The sequence below is a fragment of the Semicossyphus pulcher genome, unplaced genomic scaffold, assembly GCF_022749685.1.
Source record: "Semicossyphus pulcher isolate SPU_LCO1_2020_fin unplaced genomic scaffold, fSemPul1.0.p SCAF_19, whole genome shotgun sequence".
Taxonomy (NCBI): Eukaryota; Metazoa; Chordata; class Actinopteri; order Labriformes; family Labridae; genus Semicossyphus; species Semicossyphus pulcher.
Genome location: NW_027211692.1, coordinates 13,416,991 through 13,438,284, shown reverse-complemented (window position 1 = coordinate 13,438,284; position 21,294 = coordinate 13,416,991). Strand labels below are relative to the sequence as shown.

Genomic DNA, 21,294 nt, shown 5'->3' with positions numbered 1-21,294 from the left:
TCGTTTGAAGAACACAGAGTAAGGCATATCACATCTTTAAACTCAGTCATCAGAAATAGACTAGATTAACATTTTCAGGAATATTTTACCTCTGCCAAGAAGCCATTGGCCTACCATAGATTTGATTCTTTTCATATCAACAAGTATCCTGTTCTTGTTTTACAGAGGTTCCTCTTTCTATGTTTCTGTTGCACACTGTTTCCACTTGAGCTTCATCGCAAAGGCATTTACCAATAGAATTAGGAACACAGGAGCGCCACAGCATGCTGTCGCCTGAGCTGGACACTGCTTGCACCTGCTGTCTATGCTGGGTATCATTTTCACAGTAACATATAGGGGCATCAGAGTCAGAGAAACAGAGTCTGAAAAGTGGTCTGAGTTGCAGTCTATAAGGGCGAATACCACTATACATCCAGGCCAGTGTCCTTAGTATCCAGTTCAACCCCTGCTTGATGATCACAGAGATGGCGTTAAAGAGGGAGTAAGTGCAGCACACTCCCAAGAGCATCAGCAGACAGTTTGCAACCTGGTACACCCGGGAGTCCTCATGGTACTCTCTCTGGCCACTGACGAAGTCACCAAAACCCACTGTGCTGAATGCAACAAAGCAGAAGTAGAGCGACTCCAAGTATGTCCAGCCCTCCATGGCTGCGTAAAGGGAGGCCGCTCCACATGCAACCAGCAGCACAGCAACGAACAGGATGAGTGTGACTTGGTACACGGATGGTTTCCATTCTTCATTTCTGTTAGCCTCTCTGGCTCTGCCGTCCAGTCCGTCACCGCCAGTTCTCCTTCTGTGGCACCAGCATACCAGGAAGCTCAGCAACGCTACGACTCTCTCCAAAAAGAGATTGAAAAAGAGTATGGTGGCAGAGCAGCCCAGCAACCCGTAGAAAACAAGCAGGACCTTCCCGGTCACAGTGGATGGGGCCGTCACTCCAAAACCTGTGAGAAACATTTGAGGTTAAAGGTCACGTCTGTGATTACAATCAAAGACTAAAGACTCTTCCACTGTATGGCACAGCTTGACTCCACTCAACTCACCTAACTAGGATCTAGAGGTCTTTACTGGTCTACTATGACTGTCGCCACTAAGAGTCACCTAGGACGCCATATTGGTTCAGGTCCACATTTTATTGTGGTCAATCAGAGCTGGGTCTGGTCCCATCTGAATACGCATTTCATGGGTCTTCATGGGTCAGAGGTGGAAGTGACGAATTACAAGTACTCACATTACTGTAATTAAGTAGCTTTTTCGTGTACTTTTTGGAGTATTTTTCAAAGTCAGTTATTTGACTTTGGCATCACATCAAAACCAGGCCAATCATATCAAAATGAAGGAGATCAAAAGGAGAGCTGCAACTACCTGGGCCCGGCGCATATGGTGAGTGAATCATGAAAGGGAAGGACGTTTTTTTGTTTCACCAGAAACAGCCGTTTCTGTTCGCTCTCTTCAAAGCCACCAGACTCCATTAAACAAAACAGTATTTTTACCTCCCAGAAAACGGAACTGACTGGTCTACCGCTGCCTCGTTACACGTCTTAACACACATTAGCTCAGAACCGAACTAACCAAAAACATGACACCACAACACAAACAAACTAACCGATCGAGCCGGCTGTAGACCATCAGCAATTCCCGTGTTCTGCGAGTTAACCATGGCAAAATGTGTTCATTATCAGCGGGCATTAGTCTAATGTGTGTGTGAATGGGTAAATGTGACATGTAGTGTAAAAGCAGCTTTGAGTGGTCGCAAAGACTAGAAATGTGCTATATTAGTGCTGTCCATTTACACCTCTGCCGAATGGATCCAAGCAGACCTTTGATCTGCACGTATAACTCAAGAAATGCATAGGAGTTGTAAGTCATACTACTGTAAACTCCAGGTTTACAAATCATGTCAATGTAGGAAATCAAACAGATTGTTCTCATTTCACCGCTTCTCCATTGACCAGCAACAGAAAAGACAAGTTCTTAAATCTGGAGGTTTTGGGAGTTAAGTTTTAACAGCATGTTGATAACCTAATAGGTACAGTGAGACAAGAGGGAATGTTAGCATTCAGGCTAGCTCTGGCTAACATTACTGTAAACAAACATTACTGTCAGCGTTAAATTTATGCCTTTCTTATTTTTTCATATAACCCTGACAAACACCAAAGTAAGCATTCAACCACAACCTAGATAACATGATTGTTGGATGTGAAAAGTGTGATCAGTAAGGCACAAAGGGAAATTTGTTGTTTAAACTTGTAATATGGTGCAATGATTTGTCAGACTTCCATGTTTACATGCCTTAAAACGTGAACCACAGCAGTACGACATTAGAGAAGCACTTCAGCTTCCCACCCTAAGCATGGCCTTTGAGAAAAACGTCATCCCATGGTGTGCATGAAGCACAGGATGTGCTGTAGCCACAGGCTGTCCACCAGTAGGGGCTGCTGTCAGCATCACCCAAATTCCTATGGAGATCTGTTCAGGCCGAGACTATAATCATGCATGTGAAATTTGAAGCTGATATAACATTGTATGTGAGAGGTAGTACTGGCTCTTACCAGTAGGTGGCGCTATGAGTATGAGCGAAAAAAAATTCATATGCAGACCTGTGCAGGCCGAGACTGTTATCATGCATGTGAAATAAGGAGCTGATCAGACAATCTATGTCAGAGTTAGTACTGGCTCTTACCAGTAGGTGGCGCTATGACTATGAGCGAAAAATGATTATGTAGAACTGTTCAGTCCGACACTGTAATCATACATGGGAAATTTCAAGCTGATTGAACATTGTATATGAGAGTTACTACTGGCTCTTACCAGTAGGTGGCGCTGTGACTATGAGCGAAAAATGAATATGCAGAGGTGTTCAGGGCAGTACCCTCATGAAACCTGTGAAATTTGGAGCAAATCAGACAATGTATATGAGAGTTGATACAGGCTCTGCCCAGTAGGTGGCGCCATCAGTATGAGTGAAAAATGTCTATGTAGATGTGTTCAGGGCAGTACCCTCATCAAACCTGTGAAATTTGGAGCAAATCAGACAATGTATATGAGAGTTGATACAGGCTCTGCCCAGTAGGTGGCGCTATCAGTATGAGTGAAAAATGTATATGTAGATGTGTTCAGGGCGGTACCCTCATCAAACTGTTGGTGGAGATTGGACAATGTATATGAGAGTTGATACAGGCTGTCACCAGTGGGTGGCGCTATAGGATTGGTAAGGAAAGGAGCGTGTAGATCTGTTCAGGGCGGGACTCTGATCAAGCATGTGAAATTTGGTGCAGACAGGATGAAGTACAGGCGAGTTATCGCAGCCTAAATGTCATGGCGAGGCATCAGGGCGAAGGTTATATTCGCCGCGCCGCCAGGGTCACGCCCTCTGTTGTAACCTGACCAAGTTTTGTCACAGACCTTAATCAAGGTCTTAAGAGTTTCCTGACATGAATTTGAGGTTAACATGTTTTACCACCTTGGAGGAGGGGCTTGTAGAGTAAAATATGTCACTTCCTGTTTCCAGTAGCGGGCGCTAGGCCTGATGGGAAATATTTTCATGTAATTGTGTTCAGGCTGGGACTCTTGTCATACACGTGAAATATGAAAAAGGCAGAAGACTATATATGAAAGTTACAGTGATTTTACATTTTTGGCATTTTGCCAAACAAACATCAGACTTTGACCCCCCGCCAAGGCCACGCCCATTCTCAAAAACTCAAGCTTTTGATAACTTTTAATCTCCAATGTCTTGTCAATACACTGACCGACTTTGAAAAGTCTGGGAGGAAGTCCCTAGGAGGAGTTCGTTAAAGTATTACCACTGGAAATCGACAAAAACACGCTTTATTTTGAAATTCAAAGCAAAATGGCTGACTTCCTGTTGGGTTATGGGCATATGTATATGAGACTTTTTTGTAGGTATGGACATGATACATATGCCTACCGAATTTCAGGCCCGTAGGTGAAACCTCCTTTAGGGGCTGAATTTTGGTAAAATTCTAGGGGGCGCTATAGAGCATTCCAAGAGGTCCTCGCCACTGCGTGCAGTGCTCGGGCCCTAATAAACAATGACTGTTAAAGTAAGCAAGTTAAAGGGTCAGCTTAGTCAGCAGGCGCCGCTTCCCTTGGTATGTGTTTGACAAGCACAGGGTGGATCGGGAGGATCCTGGATACATAACTCTTATAATCCATGTGACTCATGACTTCCATCCATTTCAGCAGATGCGCCAACCACGCAATAATAAAAAAAGTTGGCTGATTGAGTAATTCATTGCTGTAGATTTCTGGATGTCACTGGCTGTGTTGCCATACAGTGCTCTTTGTTATGTCATAATCCACTTCATCTTTTCCTTTCCTGTGTCACACATACAGACACCTATACTCCTTAATGATCCTGTGGGTTCACCCACTCTATCCTCTCTCAGGGGATGTAGATTAAAATAGAACTCTCCGGATGGGACAAACTCATACAACATTGTTGTGAAGTTCAGTTCTGTGTCATGCTGGTGGTCCACTTTGATTTCTGTAACGGTTCCCAGGAGAATTTATGTACGGCCACAAAGGCCATAAACGATGGTAGAAATAGACTAGGCCTACATTTTAAAAGGATATGAGGTATGAAGTTTACCAGCATGCTGAAAGGAAGGAATGGAGGGCAGCACATTAACGTGGGAATAAACATGTTGGCGCAATCAGGAAGAATATGAAAAGACGAATGATTGTTCTAAGGAAACAATACAGTCAGTAGGAAGTGTTCTTTCAGGGTCACAAAGCTCAGAGGTATAGTTACACCATGAAATGATGGCAGTCGGTAGGGTAAATACGGAAGTTGTTTTAAAAAGGAAATTGATCCAGGCGCAGTGCCGTCTGTCCTTCAGTTTCCACAGTGACAGAAAGGTCCTAAAGATAGTGGATGCAGTTGTTGGGCTGTAAATTGATTTCGTGAGATGAAGGTTTTTATCTCTGCGACACAGTCCTCTATAGGGTCAGGCAAAATATTGATTTAGATGGACTGTAGAGTTTGGCTTCACATGTCCTGTGTAATAAATTTCATCATGATGATCGATCCTCACACTGGGTAAAGGCGTGTTATTGTACATAAAAAAGGTTTCTCATCACATGTAACTGTAAATGTATGATAATGAAGTAATACTAGTTGTAAGTTTACAAGCTCATCATTTAAAAATAGAGCAACATACTGTATGTAATGTGAAGAAAATAACCCCCCAAAATACCCATAATGCCATGCAAAATCATGGATAGAAAGTGTATTTGGTTAAACAAATGATAGTATGGACTCACCAATGGTGGAGACTACAGTTCCCACGAAATAGAAAGCTCCAGGAATGTCCCATAGGGCTCTGCCCCGTTCTGCCCGGATCCCCGCAGTCCTCGCCTCCTCGTAGTGGCCTAACAGACACCTCAGGTCTTCACCACTAATGTTGTGGTCCTGACTGAAGTCCTTTAGCCTCCTTTCCCAGAGCTGGTGGGCCTGGAGCTCCGCTTGTCGCTCCAAAGAAGAAAAAACGGCAGCACCAGCCAGCATGTAAAGAGCGATGAGCACGAAGAGCAGGTAGAAACGAGCGGTTTCCCTGCTGGGGATCAGGGATGGGCAGCAGCAGGAGAAACCTGTCTTCATTCTCACTTGTATAAGCTGCAGGCTGATTTTCCGCTCTGTGTGTGCTGTAAAACAATTCAATATGCTAAGCAGCTGCAAAACCATTCATAATATTTACACAGATGTCTGACACCTTCAGTCTACAGGAGCTACAGTAGCGACGGATGTTAGTCCAGCTTGCTTTTCTCTCGCCCTGTCTTTATCTTGTTCTTCAATGTATTTCTCTTTCAGTGCAAGTCTTGAATTAGCTGAACTTGAAATAACAGATTCCCCATCCAAAACGGTGTTGATAACTGTTGCCTCTGAGTCTGCAGCTGGCTTAAGAGAGGCTTCAATAATTTGTGTATGGCTGCTGCTTATCACCGACTCAATAAACCATCTCTACTCTACTTTTTATGAGCCACAAACACACAGTATGGACTCTTCTCTCCCTCACCCTTTTATGTGTCTTTTACAAGAGGGCCTTTCGGAGATATTGATCCTTACTATTACTGTGTCGAGTTATTTATCATATTGCTTACCTGACATAAGAAATTAAGATATTTTTTAAGCATCCTGTTTCTGTGTTTGGGCATAAAAACCTCAAACCTGGTTACAAAAAAACTGAGCCAGTCACTGGAACAGAGACGTCTATGGTCATATTTTGAGCAAGTTTATTACTAACACATTTTAAAACATTCCATCCATACACAAGTCAGGGTATTTGTTTGCCAACAACTACAACATATACAGGTCCACTTGTTGACTGTTATGACTACTTATTATTGGCCGTCTCCATTAGGGCATGTCTGGTATTTTGTTAATTCCCTCAAATCAAATATGTTGTTAAGCATGTCCGGTATTTAGTCTTTTACAAGAAGAGCCCTTTTAATGACCTATACTTTCCAGTCTGCAGCATGGAAATGCGTCCAATTTGGTATGTTTGCCAGGCTTGATTGAAACAGAGGAACACGCAAGTGTCTCCTTCCTTTCCCCGGACAGTCTGAGTTACAGAAAGTCATTTATTACTCCCACACAGTTCCCTACTTGAATGTTAACATCTGTTAAAAACAGAGAGGAATGTAGATGCAGACTTAGAGACGTACTAGATGATCTGGATTTGCTTACTAAAGTTTACTTAATGAGAGATATAAAGCAGCAATAAGTGGGAATCTATCTACCATTTATGGTGAATACAGTTGAATTCTGTTAATAATGCCGCCTTTAACAGCATATACTATACATAATACTAATAGCAAGATACTAAATTCTCTGTAATCAGTTATTCTAGTTTAGTTATGGTTTTGATTTGTGTTTTGGGGTTCAGATATTATTTCCTGTTTTACTTGGTTACCTTGTCTCTTGTTGTCGTGTATTCTTATTGTTTAGTTTTGTGTTTATTGTGTATTCCATGTTCTGGTCACAATTGAGTCTCATTTAGTGAAGTATTTCATTTGTGTCTCTTTGGTTAGATCATTTCCTGTTTTACTTTGTCACCTTATCTCTCGTGTTGGTCCACTTCCTGCCTTTGTGTTTCCCGCTTGTTTGATTATGTGCCCTGACTTGATTGTCTCACCTGTGACTGATTAGCCTCACCTCCTAAATTTATTTAGGCCCAGTCCCAATCTCCACACTCGTTCCCGGTAAGTGCGTGAGTGCTTAGGGCTGTCCCACTGTCAGATCACAGAGCGTGTGAGGGCTCTGGTGCGGACTTCACAACGCCAAATTACGGACTTTCCGTGAGTCCGCATATCTGCAGACTTTCCTGAGGGACTTACCCAGGGTTCATAGCGAACTTGGTGACGTCTACAAACGTGATTGTCCAGCCCCCCACTAAATGTAAATAAATGTTCGTACATTGAAGTAGGATTCAGTAAAGTTTGACCAAATAATAATAAGAAATGTAAACAATGCGAACATGGACGGTGTTACGTATATCTGTAAGTGACAACAATTAAATATTCGCAAATGATTAACATTAATGCCTTTCTGACTTTTGATAGTTTGTTAAATAAAGCTTATCTTATCTTAAAATATGTAAACACTGTAAGAAAGACACATACATGCTGCAGGTCGGCTTTTTTACGTATTAGATTTAATGGCCCATCTGGTTTCCAGGCAACGTGCGATGCCATGATAGTGCGTCCCATTCCTCATGTTTATGCAGTTCTCAAACCCTCACGGACTCACGCACTGCACGCCTAACGCCATTAAAGTCCTGGGATTGGGCCTTAGTCTCTGTGCTGGTTCATTGTCTTTGTCTTCTGAAACCAATGTTCGTCTACCCTTGTATTACCTGCTCCTAGTTTCCTCGTGGCTCCTCGTGTTACTGTTGTTTCTTCCCTTGGATTATGAAGTAAGTCTTTGCTCTGCCTTTTGGTTTTCCCTTTTTTTTTGTCTTTTGTTGGATTTTAGATTTTGTTTTTGCATTTTTACTCAATTAAACTCTTTACCATTGTCTGCACCTGGGTCCTTTACCTTTTTATTTTACCGAAACCGTGACAGAATAAACCAGTCAAGCATGGACCCAGCAGACCCTTTATTTTTTGTGGAACTGCGTGAGGTTACACATAACCTAATGTGCATCAAGAATGACTTTAAATATGTCTGTAGTAGAGAGGACAGGGAGGAAACCCTCTCTAAGCGAATTCTAAGCCTTGGCTAAAGACATTTTTACCTGAGTGGGTAAATGACTTGATATTGTTGAATGAATAGGAGAAGTTGCGCAATTATAGTGTTCTGTTTCATACGTTCTTTGGACAGGCCGTCTTTAGAATGGGATGGCTTATAAAATTTGATTATTGAATCTTTATCAATAGTTGATTTCAAAACAAATTATAGAGACTGACAGGATGAAGTTACCTTATAAGCTTAAAAGATTGTTTGCTCATAATATTACTTTTTAAAATGATAACATTTGCTTGACAACATATAATCTGCTTGGTGTGATATTAGACAAAGATAGGTTTTTACTTTTTTAAGGTTTAAGCATTTTGTGCTGGCAATATTATTCGGTTTGTTATAAAATGTTTTTTTATAAGTTTGCATTTGTTATAATCAACATATTGTTATGATTTGTTAAAAAGCCTCTTTAACTGCTGTAAGAAAGTGTGTGTGTGTGTGTGTGGGTGTGGGTGTGGGTGTGGGTGTGTGTGTGTGTGGGTGTGGGTGTGGGTGTGGGTGTGGGTGTGTGGGTGGGGGAGGCAACTGTAGCTGCACAGGAACTCACACAGAAACATGTCAGTTGTGACTCAGACATGGAATGTGTTATGGAATGTGTTAAACAATCTGTTACCATGGCGGATGTTTTATCTTTGAGCGAGCGGGTGTAATCTCCTGTTCGACCCAGGGACCTTCCAGCTAGAGTGCAGGTGCACGGTCCTGACACATTCTTGATACGCATGAACGGACTGTTCAACAGTTTTACATGGAGAAAGTGGTCCGTTCACGTGCATGTTGTACGAGGATGGAATGGTTAGGAACTTTCCCTTGCAGTATAAAAGCAGCCATTTTGTGCTGCTTGCAGTTTTTTCTCACAAGACTCAAACCTTCAGTTTAGAGCCCCCTGTTAATCTCTTTTATTTGATTTTTTTTCTTTTGAGACTAAATTGGTGTTGACAAGTCTGACTTCATAAAGACCCTTTAAAACTTTTAAGGGAGATTCTGGTTGTCTGTGTGAGTTGATCACACAAGGACACACATAAGAGTTTTCTTCAAAGATCCTTGTGAAGCCCCCGAGAGTGTAAGCTCAAACGCATCCACACTACGGCTACACCACTGACGACCTTAGGGCAGATATACAAACACACACACATCAGGCAGAGAATCAGTCAGGGCCCCTCCCTGGGCTGGGGCCTGGTTAAAAGCTTATAACTGTTAGGCTTTATGAGGATAGGGACCCTTACAGGTTCTTTAGACGGAGAGAAGAGATAACTGTAGGTTTCGAAGTTCCCCTTGGTGACCCTGGAGAGGTACAAAGAGAGACTCCTACAGGGGCTAAGTACTAGACAACAAAACTAAGTGAGTTGCAAAAAGTTTGTCAGGGAGTCGGGAGACCTACGGAAGCCAGTGGAAGTGAATCACATAGGGAAGCCTTACTCCGCCTTCCCCCCTTCCTGTGTCGGCACGCCGGACACAGGACCGGACAAGAGGATAGAGAAACTAACCGAGATTGATGTTAACATTAATATCTTAATAATATAAGTAATACGTTGTTATTGATTATCTGATAGAGGTAAAGTTAAAATTAGTCTAGAGAGTCTTAGAGATTAAAATTCAGATTCAAAGTAAAAATCTTATGAATTTTTTGATTGCCATAGATTAAAATTTAATTTAGAAAAAAATCTGTATTGATGTTTTTCAATATTTATCATTAATTAAAAATGGGATCTTAAGGCAATCATTCCTCGAGGGCTAAGGGCCCTCTAGCACAGTCCCGTTGATCCGTGAGTGCCACAGGCGGAAGATTAATGAACTTTCCGTCGCTAGCAGGAAAGTCTCGGGATTGACACCCCGAGGGAAGCCTGTTTAATCTCTTCGTATTGTAAGAGTGGCAGCACTCTCATCAATATACTCTAAAAGCCTCCAGCCTTCAAGCCCACCACTTGCTTGTCCAGAGCCCGCTCCTCCATTACCTGCCTGTTCTCCTGAAATATGTGAGCTTTCTGTGGACAGCATGGTTTGCCAAACTGACCCGCAGTCTCCGTGGACTGGGATTCACCTCGCCGTTTTTACTGGCTTACGAGGGCGCACCAGAAAGAGACACGGCCGTCATGGTTGGCGTCCTCCTCACCCATCTCCCCACCCAGAGCCCTGGAACCTCCACTACCGAGCTCCCCTCCTGCTCCCCCGCTGATCCAGCAGGAGGATTCCCCTCCTAGTTTTCTATCACCGTCCCGACCGACATCTCCCTTGGCCCAGCCAGAGGATTCCCCTCCTGGTTCTCCTTTGGCGTCCCAGTCTACACCACCTCTGGCCCAGCCAGAGGATGGCCCCCCTGGCTCTGCATCAGCATCCTGGCCAACACCAGCTCTGTCCCATCCGGAGGATGCCCCTCCTGGTTCTCCGTCAGCAGTCCGGCCGACACCTGCTTCTGGTTCTTCGTCAGTGCTCTGGCCGACACCTGCACCTGGTTCTCGTTCCCTGTCGGTGGTCCGACTGACACCTGCTCCTGGTTCCCTGTCGGCTGTCTGGCCAATACCTGTCTGCCCTCCCGAGAGGCTCCGCTCGGCTGGTCAGCCCCCTGGCCACCCTCCTGAGAGGCTTTGTTTGCCTGTCTGCTAACTAAGTTAACAGTAAGGTGTCAATTAATGATTTTCTTTTTAGCCATGGGATTGCATCCCAGGGGATCCAATTAAAAAGTTACTTTAGTTAGCCAACGTTATCTGATGTCTGATTTGATCGTAAAATGGGTATAGGGGACTCTGTGAAAGGGGCTTTTTTTTGCCAGTTGTTTGGTTTTTTTTAAATTTCAAGCACCTGTTTGTCAGAATTATGAGAATAATTATAACAACAAAATTAATTATATCATTCTGGGTGAGTCAAGTTAATTTGTGATTGTGTACTTTTTATACTGTAACTTCTCAAATCTTTTGATTTCTGCTTTACTTTTGTTGTGGAGTGCTTACAATTATTATTACGATGAACATGATCACATTATGCACAGCCTTGGATTAAGAGTGTTTATAAAGCTGGAGCTATAAAATCCATGTTTTTGGAATAACATTAAAAGTTATGGAGAACAGCTTTTACATTTTGCATATTTTGTTATTAAAGCTTCTGTGAGGAGTTTTTCCCTGGTAATGAAACAGACTGAAATTAATACCGATGCCTATATCTGAGCTAGAAAAGCAAACCAGACCATCAGCGACAAGATTGATTATTTTTATATTATTTTAATGCCTGAGGCTCGATTAACCTCACGCTTTAACTTCTTCTTTCTATATGTTCCACGGCAAAGATTCACAGCTGGTGATGCGTTTAAATGTTAAAAGAAAGCAGGATGAGGTTTCTGTTTAAAAAAACTTCTTTGACACGAACAGGACAAGATCAGCAATGAGATAAGAGGTACCACTTTGTCCACAGGGGGCGCCAATATCAACACAAAGGGAAAGTACCTCATAGGAGCTTTAACAATAAAGGATTGCATATGAGAAGTTGGTTTTACTTGTCAATATACAGTATATAAGCACAGTATGGTAAGCTATTAAACATCCACAAATGACTAATTAACTCTGTCTTTGTTTTTATCCACCTTTATTATGGAAAAGTATGCATACATGATTCCGGCCGTGGTCGAGGCCAGCCGGTTTTGAGCACTGACAATCTTCCAGGAAGCTGTAAATACAGAGTAGCTACAGGGTATGTAGGCATTACAAAGTCATTATAAAGTAAGCATGGGTATAAAGTAAACCAGACCATTGTCATTCACAGGTATTTTGTAAGTAAAACCCAGGAGCAACAAAAAGGAGTAATTGCAGATACAGCCCCTCTCCCAGTCATGACCCTTCACGTCTTTCCCTGGAACAGCGATTCCTAATGTGTGTGTGTGCGGACCGCTGGTGGGCCTTAAAGGTACTTCAGGTGGGCCAAGAAGGGTCATTTACAGTAAATACATGTTCATATTTCACTTTTTAATTACATTTTGATGCTTGCTAGGTGTATGTGATGGATAAGGCTCTCCTTTTTTTCACTGCATTGCATTAGGCCCATTTTCACACAGAACCTCTGATAATGACGTAAAAAAAAATATGTTGGCAAATGCTTGATTTTAGTCGCGAGTGTTGATCAGAGGTTTATGATTCACAGTTTGGTTATGCCCTGAAATATTGTCAGATTTAAAACTGGGCAGCAAAGTGCATACATTCAACATTTAGATCTTCCCCAGGTTGGGTTTTGTCAATCTTTCAGCTCGATTTAGAGGCAGACCATTTCAAAATGTTGGTCTCTGGAAAATAAACTACATACACATGTTAGAAGAATAAGTGAATGAATATAACCATTGTTGATTATGTTGCTCAATACAATGTGGGTAACATACATATTACACTGCATTACTATCAAAATCACTGAATCTTGTAATATATAAAAAGTACACATGCAAAAAGTCAATAACTTTTAAATATGCAATATCAAGGCATTTTATGCTAAATTGATAATGTGTTCGTTAGCTTAAATTCCTCTCACATACACAGTAAGCATACAGTTTACAGAAGAGTGTACAGTACTAACAGACGCCATGTCCAATGCAGTGTATCACACTATGCAAAACACATTCACATGAAAAGCCTTATCTAGAAGTCATGTAGAAATATAAAGTCAAAGCACAGTACAACCTTTGGGTTATTGGGCTCTGGATTTTTGGGTCCATATATTAAATCTATTTAAAGACAAGCTTATCAATGTCTAGCTTTATAAATCTTAACACCATAAATCATGTTTGTACGATTGTAAGACGTGCAAACATCTGTAGTGCAGTTTAATTACAGCTTAATTGAATGAATTCCTCAACATTGAACACATTAGCTGTCCAGCTTATGTAAAATATAATATTCTTTCATGGAAACAGCCACGGTGAAAGAAAATACGTTAGCATTACATTTAGTCTCAGGTATTCTGCTGGGAGGAGTAAACCTTGCAGGATACTTCAACGCACTCATTATATGTCCATGGACCTTGTCGGACACTTTCAAAAGTGGTTACTTCCTACTTCATAACAAGACTGTCATTAAAATATTGCAGACAATAATTCCAGTGATGCTGCTCTATTTCAACGTTCAGGAAAGTTTGCTTACCTGGCTGTTTGAATACTTTTTTGCTTATTTTTTGCCTCTGTGTCCTCAGACATTAAGTGTATATATTTATATCTAAAGTCCTGTGCAAAGTAGTTTTCGTGTTTGTGTTACCTTTGTCAAACTTTGTCCTTGTTTTACAGGAGCAGTTTGCCCCTGATAGGCCACTGTCAGTCAAAGCTGGTGTTCTATATAATGGATAGAAGCAATAATATTTGACATTGGCGCCATAGCTGTGGAGAAAGTTGTACAAACAGCTTGTGGTTTCGCCCATTCTACATTCCTACAACCCCCAGCATGCATTTTACCCCTCCCTCTGAAAGGAACGGACCAGCGAGAGACGCTGGAGTGAAATACTACCGTTTTCGCTGCAGGCAGTCGTCTAAATCAGTGCTGTACCTTCATCCTTCACAATAACATAATAAGCTTTAATAACTATATGCAGTAAAGGCTGACCATAGCTTTGGAGTTGTCATTAACTATAAGTGCTCCTGAAGAGTTATAAGTAAAGAGGTATAAGTACTGTTGCATTGAGTAATCAGTCACTGATATGGTTCCAGCAAACCGCCTAACACTGACATGCCAGAGGTATCCTAAGGACGATTACACTTGGAAATGACAAAATGGAGAGACTTAGGAAAAGAGTCATGGTTGAAATCAGTGAAGACACTGATGTTATTGAAGAAGTAGGCTTTCCCAGCAATCAGTTGTGGGAAGTTGTAGCGATAAGTCATTCTCAGGATGTGAGTCGAGGGTAGGTGTTGCACACGGCCATGTTTTCCATAGATTTTCACCACGCTGCTGAACACGATGCTGTGCAGAGACACACTTTCCACAGTCCCAATGTGCACTAAACAGGGCAATAAAAAACCCACATTATATTTACAAATGCACATGTATTCAACAACATTTGTTTCCAAGTTTACAAGAAACTGATTTCTTACTTTCATCACAAAGATCGTTTTCATTCAGGTTAATCAACGATTCCAGTCTGGATTCTGAAAAGTAACGTTTTTCACACAGGTTTAATTTTAGATACAGGAAGTGGCATAAACATCATGTCAAAATGTTAAAGATTAAGACTGTGAGGCAGGAAGTCCAAGTGAGGTCCAAGAATACCACGACTGACCTTTAATCAGCCCGCTCGAATTCTGTCCTGGTTTGTGGACTGGGCTCAGCTTCCCTGCACAACACGACCACAGAGACGTGTTGTAATAGTGACGACCGCAGCATTCGAAGCCGGTCTTTGGGGAGTACAACACCTGCTTGTCTTCACTTATGCAGCAAACATCCTGGATATGAAGTAGAATGGTCACATTAATTATCATTAATAGGTTAGAGTTTTAACTATCTTTCCCAGAGTTTTATGAGACGTGTGACAGCGTCATAGATCTCAGCAAGGTTGTGAGGCGAGGTGCTGCAACTTTAAACGTATAACTCCTCTTAAATTCACATTTACAGTTTAAAATGGCCGTTTACACTCCCTCCAGGATTTTCTGTGACTGCTGCGGCCTAAAATGCCTGATTTCGCAGCAGATTTTTTAAAAAGTTGCAATGCAAGTTGCTATCTTTTGATGCTTTTTTGCGTGTAACAGGTTTCACATCCGCTGTGAGAGATCCAATAAAGCCTGAGCAAGCTGTTTGTGTTCTGACATCACCTCGGGTCAATTTTCTTTGTAAGTCAAGATGCCAAAACAGATGTGTAAAAATGGAATGAAACTAAAGGAAATTGCCATGGAAGAGTAATTTCCATTTCAATGCCGCTCTACTTGTCATTCCGGGTGCGATGTTTGTATAAAACCACTGATAAGAGACGGCGATGACTATCTCACTGTACACTCTTTAAGACAGCGGTTCTCAACTGGTCTCGCCTTGGGACCCACCACCACCTGTAGGGCTCATCAAGTTTCAAGAATGTAACCTTAGCTTGAATTACCCAATCAGTGGATACATAGAGTGTGACTAAACAACGCTACTACTGCAAGCACGTCATAACCAATGTTCTTCAAAATAAAAGTGGAGCATCGACTTTTTGCCACAACTTTGTTTTTCCGAGCACACATCCGCGACCCACTGAAAACAGCTCTGCGACCCACTTTTGAGTCCCGACCCACCAGTTGAGTTGACCCACACTGACTCACATTTGTAACAGAGCCTCTTGTTGGTGTAAAGTTAAATGCACAGGGAAGTGGCTAACAGTTTTCAACATGGATAAATGATCACAAGAAGACATTGAGTGTTGGATTTGTTATTATGGATTCACTGTAAAGAGTCTCATTAATAAATACCAGAGTCTGTGCAGGACTTCCTCTATCTTTGCCATTAGCTACAAGAGCCCATTTTGTGCTGCCAGTTCACGGCAAGATTATTACGCCTCAATGTTACGCTCCATCTACTATGTAAAACACAGGGGGGCGGAATGGTGGGGCGAAGTCATTCCACCTCTGAGCCGGCATCGGAGGTAGTAACAGAGGCGAAAGGCGAAGGCGGAGCTTCGTTAAGGTGCTGAGGTGGAACCGCAGTTTAAAAAGGGATAGTGGGATCACTGAAAGACTAAGAGGCGAGTGCTTGCTCTGTTGTGCAGAAAAATAGGGAAGAAAACCCTAAATAAGCTGACACATGGTGATACTGTGCAAGCAGGCTGCTTTCTAATATCCGAACAAAAGTCTGGATGCATTAAATATTTAAAACAAGCCAAACTTTGACGTTTTTGGAGGAATTGTCTTGCCTCTCAGACTGTGCTAAATTGAAGTGTAGGTGGACCGTGAACACTTTTTTTTATGACTTATATATATTTTTTGGGTCATGGATATATTCAGAAATACACAAAAGTTGAAGACATAACAATTATTAACATTATTACAAATCCTACCAATGGCTTTTGCAAAATGGATCCACAACATCGAGCTTTCTGGGCAGACTCATCAGAGGTCAGGTTGTACAGAGTCCCAGCGCAGCACTTCATCCGTCTGTTCCTGATGTTGTATGCTTGAACCCCGCAGCAGTGCAAGTTTTCCACTCTGTGATGTCTGGGTGGAGACATGGATGTTGTAGTTAATATGACACCAAGGGGGGGGTACACTACGAAGCAGGATTTGCGGTTATCGAGGTAACTTCAGGGTTAGCTCCGAGTTTTCAGTACTATGAAGGTGGTTCACCATGGTGCAGCTCATGTCCGAGATCAACCTGAACTAAACACCACTTACAGACCAATCAGGTCTTTTGATTCAGGCGCTCTGTGTGTGAGCAGATCGTGAAAGGGAGGAGGGAGAGCAAGAGGAAACACTTCCGCTTGACCGTCTGATTTTTTGAAATATGTTCACTAAAGATATTCATCGTGCTTAAATATATAATGATAAAAACAATGAACCCTGGAGTTCTTTTGTACTTATAAGATATTAAAGAAAGCATTGTACTGCTTTAAATTGTGCTTTTATATTTAATTTTATTTGCTCCATAGAATGATACGGGTGAGAGAATAAGTCTAAATCTGTCCTTTTTTTCTCCAATTTTCCTTCCTGCAGTCGGCCGCTGCAGCTGAGTGGATTTCAGTCTGGATTATGTGTAATTTCTTCATATCTTTCTAAAATCATAGTGAGTTTGTAAAATATGCCGATCAGCTGACGGCAGACTTGCCCGTTTTTAGATTGGTCATTTGCTCCAAACAACACCCCTTTAATGTGAACGCGCTCACAGGAAACCTGCGTGGATTTATCGAGTTGATAACCAGCGTCGCGTGACCGCTTAGCGCGATTGCCTTTGTCAGGTTAAGTGGAACCAGATCAGGAAAAGATACCCTGGGTATGTTAAACTCGCTTAGTAGTACAGGCCCCAGGTGTGTGAGTACGATAAAGAAGTTGCTGTTTATGTTTAAGACAGATAAGTCATAGAGGGTGAAAAAGAATTTGTTTCCTGCGGGCATTAAGTAGGCTGCATGTCAGATTGGGAGATCATTTCTTAAGCACATTGTCTAACACAGGATGTGTTCATGCACAGCACTGTAGCGTACAGAAGTGGTTCATTTATCATAAGAAAACAAACGGATAACGCACACACAGACACGAATGTAGACCATGACTTAAAACGCAGCTGAAAACCCTCCAGTGTAGCCATTCTCGGCCACTAGGGGGCAGCAGAAATCTAAAACAAGCCGACACAGAGCCGCCCTGATATATGAACATGTTATCAGGTTGATCATATCAGCAGACACTTTAACAAGCAGAGACAAAACAAATGCTTGTACGCGCCTTGCCTCCTGTCTGGTCACCACCAGAGTCTCAGGGCCATATATCAGAGTTTGACACCGGATGTTTAATTTTCTCTCCCAGCCTTCTTATAATTTTCTGCTGTTTGATGCCGAACAAGTCGAGCACCTTTACCCACCTTTAAAACACAGAGCTGTCACCCAAGCAGAGCGACTGTGTTAAGTGATAACCTCATTCATTTAATTGTTAAAAATATGTATCTTTATCTAAAACTCCAGATTAAAACTTGCTGTCAGTCATAAATATCAGAGCCTTATTTGACATTTGGTGAACCCTTGGATGAAGAGAAGGCATTATAAGCACGTGACAAAAACGCAGACGAGTCTGGACAACAGACGTGCCGCACAGAAATTCCTTGGCCCAGTAGCCCTGTTTAGGCTGGAAATAAAAGAGTCAGGGCTGCTGCTGGAATTCCAGCCTGTATCAAAGTATTTAAGGTCATTTTCCCAAGCCACTCCTTGTCTGAGATTGTCTATTCCCTCATGCACTCTCAGGCACAAGAATACTTCTGCACTGACTCTTTTTCGTCGCAGTTGGAAGCAAAAACAAAACCAGCTCAAAGCTGATACCAGACGCTTCAAAATACCAAGCTGATTCACGAAAAAGGGGGAGAAGAGGGGTTTACTATTTCTCTGAATTTCATCAGCGTGAGCAACAATGCAATCATAAATCACCTGTGTCCGTTGCAGCAGATCTCAGAATGAGGCCGGTAGATTTCTGTCCCGCAGCAGTGCTGTCCCGGTGTGGCATGAAACTTAGAACAACACATTGTCCCTTCAGCCGGGTTATCCCCGCAGCACTGGAGAAGGGAGAGAAAGAGATTAAAGCAAAGCAGACAGAAGCAGGAGCAATCACTCAAATGCATATATTGGGAAAATTGGGAAAATTCATACAGGCACAATTCATACATATACATATAGGCATGGATTCTAAAAGAAATAGTAGGAAAAAACAACAAGAAGCTAATGCAGAGTTTCATATCTACACATTAAGTTTGTACAAATTGTTAAGTCTTACCAGGGCATTTTCTATCATCCGTTTCCATAAGCAGTTAACGATTAGACGCTAACGTTAGCAGGGCTCTTCTACATTAGAAACAAAGCATCCTCGCTAGTTGTCTAATAAAGGCTGGGTGGAGCTCCGAGCTCTTTTTCAACTGAGCTCTACTGAAGCAGCAGAGTTTTTTTTTTAAATAGTGACAACCTGGATGCAAAGCTGCCATTTGTCAAACCTAGACATTTCTTATCATTGTTGCATGTTTTGAGAAAGAAGATTCTTTTTTTTTTTTTTTAAGGAAAAGAAAGTGATTTTTAAGTGAAGCCATTATTTTGAAGCCTGTGGACTTCACTGCGAAGGGTGTTTTTCCCACAGTAAAGACAGCCGAGTCTCCACCCAGCTCAGCAGATCAGAGAGAGAGAAAAAAAAGTCAGGAGTACTTTACTTGATTTAGCGGAGAAATGCAGCCATCGCAGCAGACGTGTGTAGGTGGGTTATTCACGGTGGAGTTAAAATTGTGATGACCTAAACAGAAGGGTGATGATAGAAGAAGGATCAGATAAGCAAATCAAAGACACAACAGGTGTCGAGGATGCGGGTATGACATGATGATGCAGGAAGGAGGTGATTCAGAAGGGCTGGGAGAGACTGGAGAAATGTATTTATACAGATGAATTGGCACACACTTCACATTACTGACAGTACTGCAATTTAACCCTATCTTTCTGAAGATAATAGCCTCTTTGATACACGCGAGAGTCCTCTCACTCCCAGAGTGCAAAGGGTGGGAAAGCATGTTTGTTTTTTTCCATCCAGATTTAAACAAGAGACAGTCCTTAGAAAAGGCACCTGGAGAGGCACTGAGCCAATCTAAAGGGAGGAGAGGGGCCTCAGTTGGCAGTTTGTCTTTTATATACTACACTGCTACGTGCTGGGGAGCTGCCTGCTGCCTGTGTCTGTGATCAAGATTAAACAGTTCCCACGCAATTACCCCAGGCTTGTGTCCAACTACATCACAGCTCACCCTGCCTTCTTTCCTGGCGTCAGCTGCTTTTCCACCCTAGGATCTGGCAATTACAACATAAGACAATATTTGTTAATGGCTTGACTAATGTCTGGAAAATTGATGTCAGAAGACAGCTGCTGTAACAAGTAAATGTACCCTTTCGGGCACCGATAAAGCTTACCTCATCTTATCTTATCAAAAGGATGTCTGAACTGCTCATGTTTTCACTTTAAGGGATCTCGGCTATTCATTTTTCATTGTGTAAGTCAGCAGCCGTTCCCTCTCACGTGTCTGGGAGCGCAACTGTCACCTTCTTCAACAAGAAGAACAATCACTCCCAAGGGTTATATTGTAGACGTGGATGAGACAATGTTCAACTGCATCAAAGTACGAAATACAAAGGCGGATTACGGGAGGAAGGAAATAAGTTCAAGTGGTATGTTAAAATAGATTATCATCATTGGTTTCTTTTGCCCAATCCTTGACCCCAAACCTCCCCTCACTAAACACTGACTAGCTATTGTGCATAAATCTAACCAAGTGTTAGTAGCAGATGCGCAGGCATATGAATCACTTAAGGATCAGTGAATAATACTACTTCAAATAATAATACTTTTTTTTAGCAAGGGCGGCAGATCAGAAAACACTTCATCTGTCATCACTCAACAACACTATAATTAAACACCGTCTTTAATTATGTCTGGATTTATGCCAAAGAGGACTGACGCTGATCTGCTTAGTCACGGTTATAGTAGCATATTCCCTGAAGAGTATACACACCCAAAAACCTTCCACAGGTGCTGGATCACGTAACTAAGTCTGAGAGAAGATCCACACAGTGCACTGATAGCTCCAAGCAAATTTCAAGAAGGAGAAGGAGATGACGACATCAAAGCTAAGTAAATGAATCCATAAAAATATAAGAAAGCTATTAATTAAAGTAAATGAGTGCCTTTAGCCGGGCCTGGCTCTGAATGACCTCTCACCCCTCCTCCCATACTTCTTTCAACAAGGGCAGACTCCAAGTAGGTGATCACAAACCTTATCTTCATCGTCACATATTAACAGATTCTATAAATATCTTCATATATTTTGGGGCGTTTGAAGTGTTCGGGTTTACTGCTTGTAGTTGAGTAGTATTGTTCACTCCATCTTTGGTTGTTCAAATGAGAACAGTCCGTGTGGAGAGCTTAAGAGGCGGAGGCCGCTGCAAAACAATCCTGGCACCCATCAGCTATCGTCCAGTGATGACTTGGCTTTAATTACTCTCTATTAACAAATATATCTGCAGCTAACAATCCGTCTTATCAAGCTGCCAACAAGTCTTGCTCAATGTAATTTATCACTAACTTCTGGCTCCGCTTGAAGCCCTGTAAAATTGGCCATCCCTCCAAAAGGCTTTAATGTTACGACAACAATAGGCAACCAGTTTTCTTCAGTCCCTCAAGTTTTAAGAAAATTCATGTAATCTGATGGAATTTCATTGAACCGCCTGCAGAGTGGTCAAATACGACCTTTATCTTCAGTAAAGGGGGGGTTTGGCAAATACAACATAAGACAATATCAGTTAATGGCTTGACTAATGTCTGGGAAAATGTTCTGATGTCAGAAGACAGGAAATGCGTCTACCAGTGTGATCCTCTGATCATTGT

The 21,294-nt window shown here is 42.0% G+C and overlaps 2 protein-coding genes across 2 annotated transcripts; both read right to left on the bottom strand.

Moving 5' to 3' along the window:
• Positions 1-302: 302 nt before the first annotated feature.
• LOC138597425 (potassium channel subfamily K member 13) lies at positions 303-5,627 on the bottom strand. Its single transcript, XM_069669023.1, has 3 exons — positions 5,291-5,627; positions 403-945; positions 303-307 (listed from the first exon to the last, which is right to left on the bottom strand). Exons 1-3 carry the CDS (start codon positions 5,625-5,627, stop codon positions 303-305), a joined length of 885 nt encoding a protein of 294 aa, XP_069525124.1.
• Positions 5,628-11,838: 6,211 nt separating this feature from the next.
• LOC138597128 (uncharacterized) lies at positions 11,839-18,827 on the bottom strand. Its single transcript, XM_069668677.1, has 6 exons — positions 18,658-18,827; positions 18,315-18,439; positions 16,248-16,404; positions 14,505-14,667; positions 14,320-14,373; positions 11,839-14,225 (listed from the first exon to the last, which is right to left on the bottom strand). Exons 1-6 carry the CDS (start codon positions 18,673-18,675, stop codon positions 13,969-13,971), a joined length of 774 nt encoding a protein of 257 aa, XP_069524778.1. The 5' UTR covers positions 18,676-18,827; the 3' UTR covers positions 11,839-13,968.
• Between the last annotated feature and the right edge of the window lie 2,467 nt (positions 18,828-21,294).

Excerpts from the sequence above, each read along its gene's own strand:
- LOC138597425 (XM_069669023.1), bottom strand. The coding sequence starts at position 5,627 with ATGAAGACAGGTTTCTCCTGCTGCTGCCCATCCCTGATCCCCAGCAGG. Across the intron at positions 946-5,290 it reads AACTGTAGTCTCCACCATTG|GTTTTGGAGTGACGGCCCCA; the intron begins GTGAGTCCATAC and ends TGTTTCTCACAG.
- LOC138597128 (XM_069668677.1), bottom strand. Across the intron at positions 14,668-16,247 it reads CCATTTTGCAAAAGCCATTG|GATGTTTGCTGCATAAGTGA; the intron begins GTAGGATTTGTA and ends CTTCATATCCAG. Across the intron at positions 14,226-14,319 it reads AAACGATCTTTGTGATGAAA|TGCACATTGGGACTGTGGAA; the intron begins GTAAGAAATCAG and ends TGCCCTGTTTAG.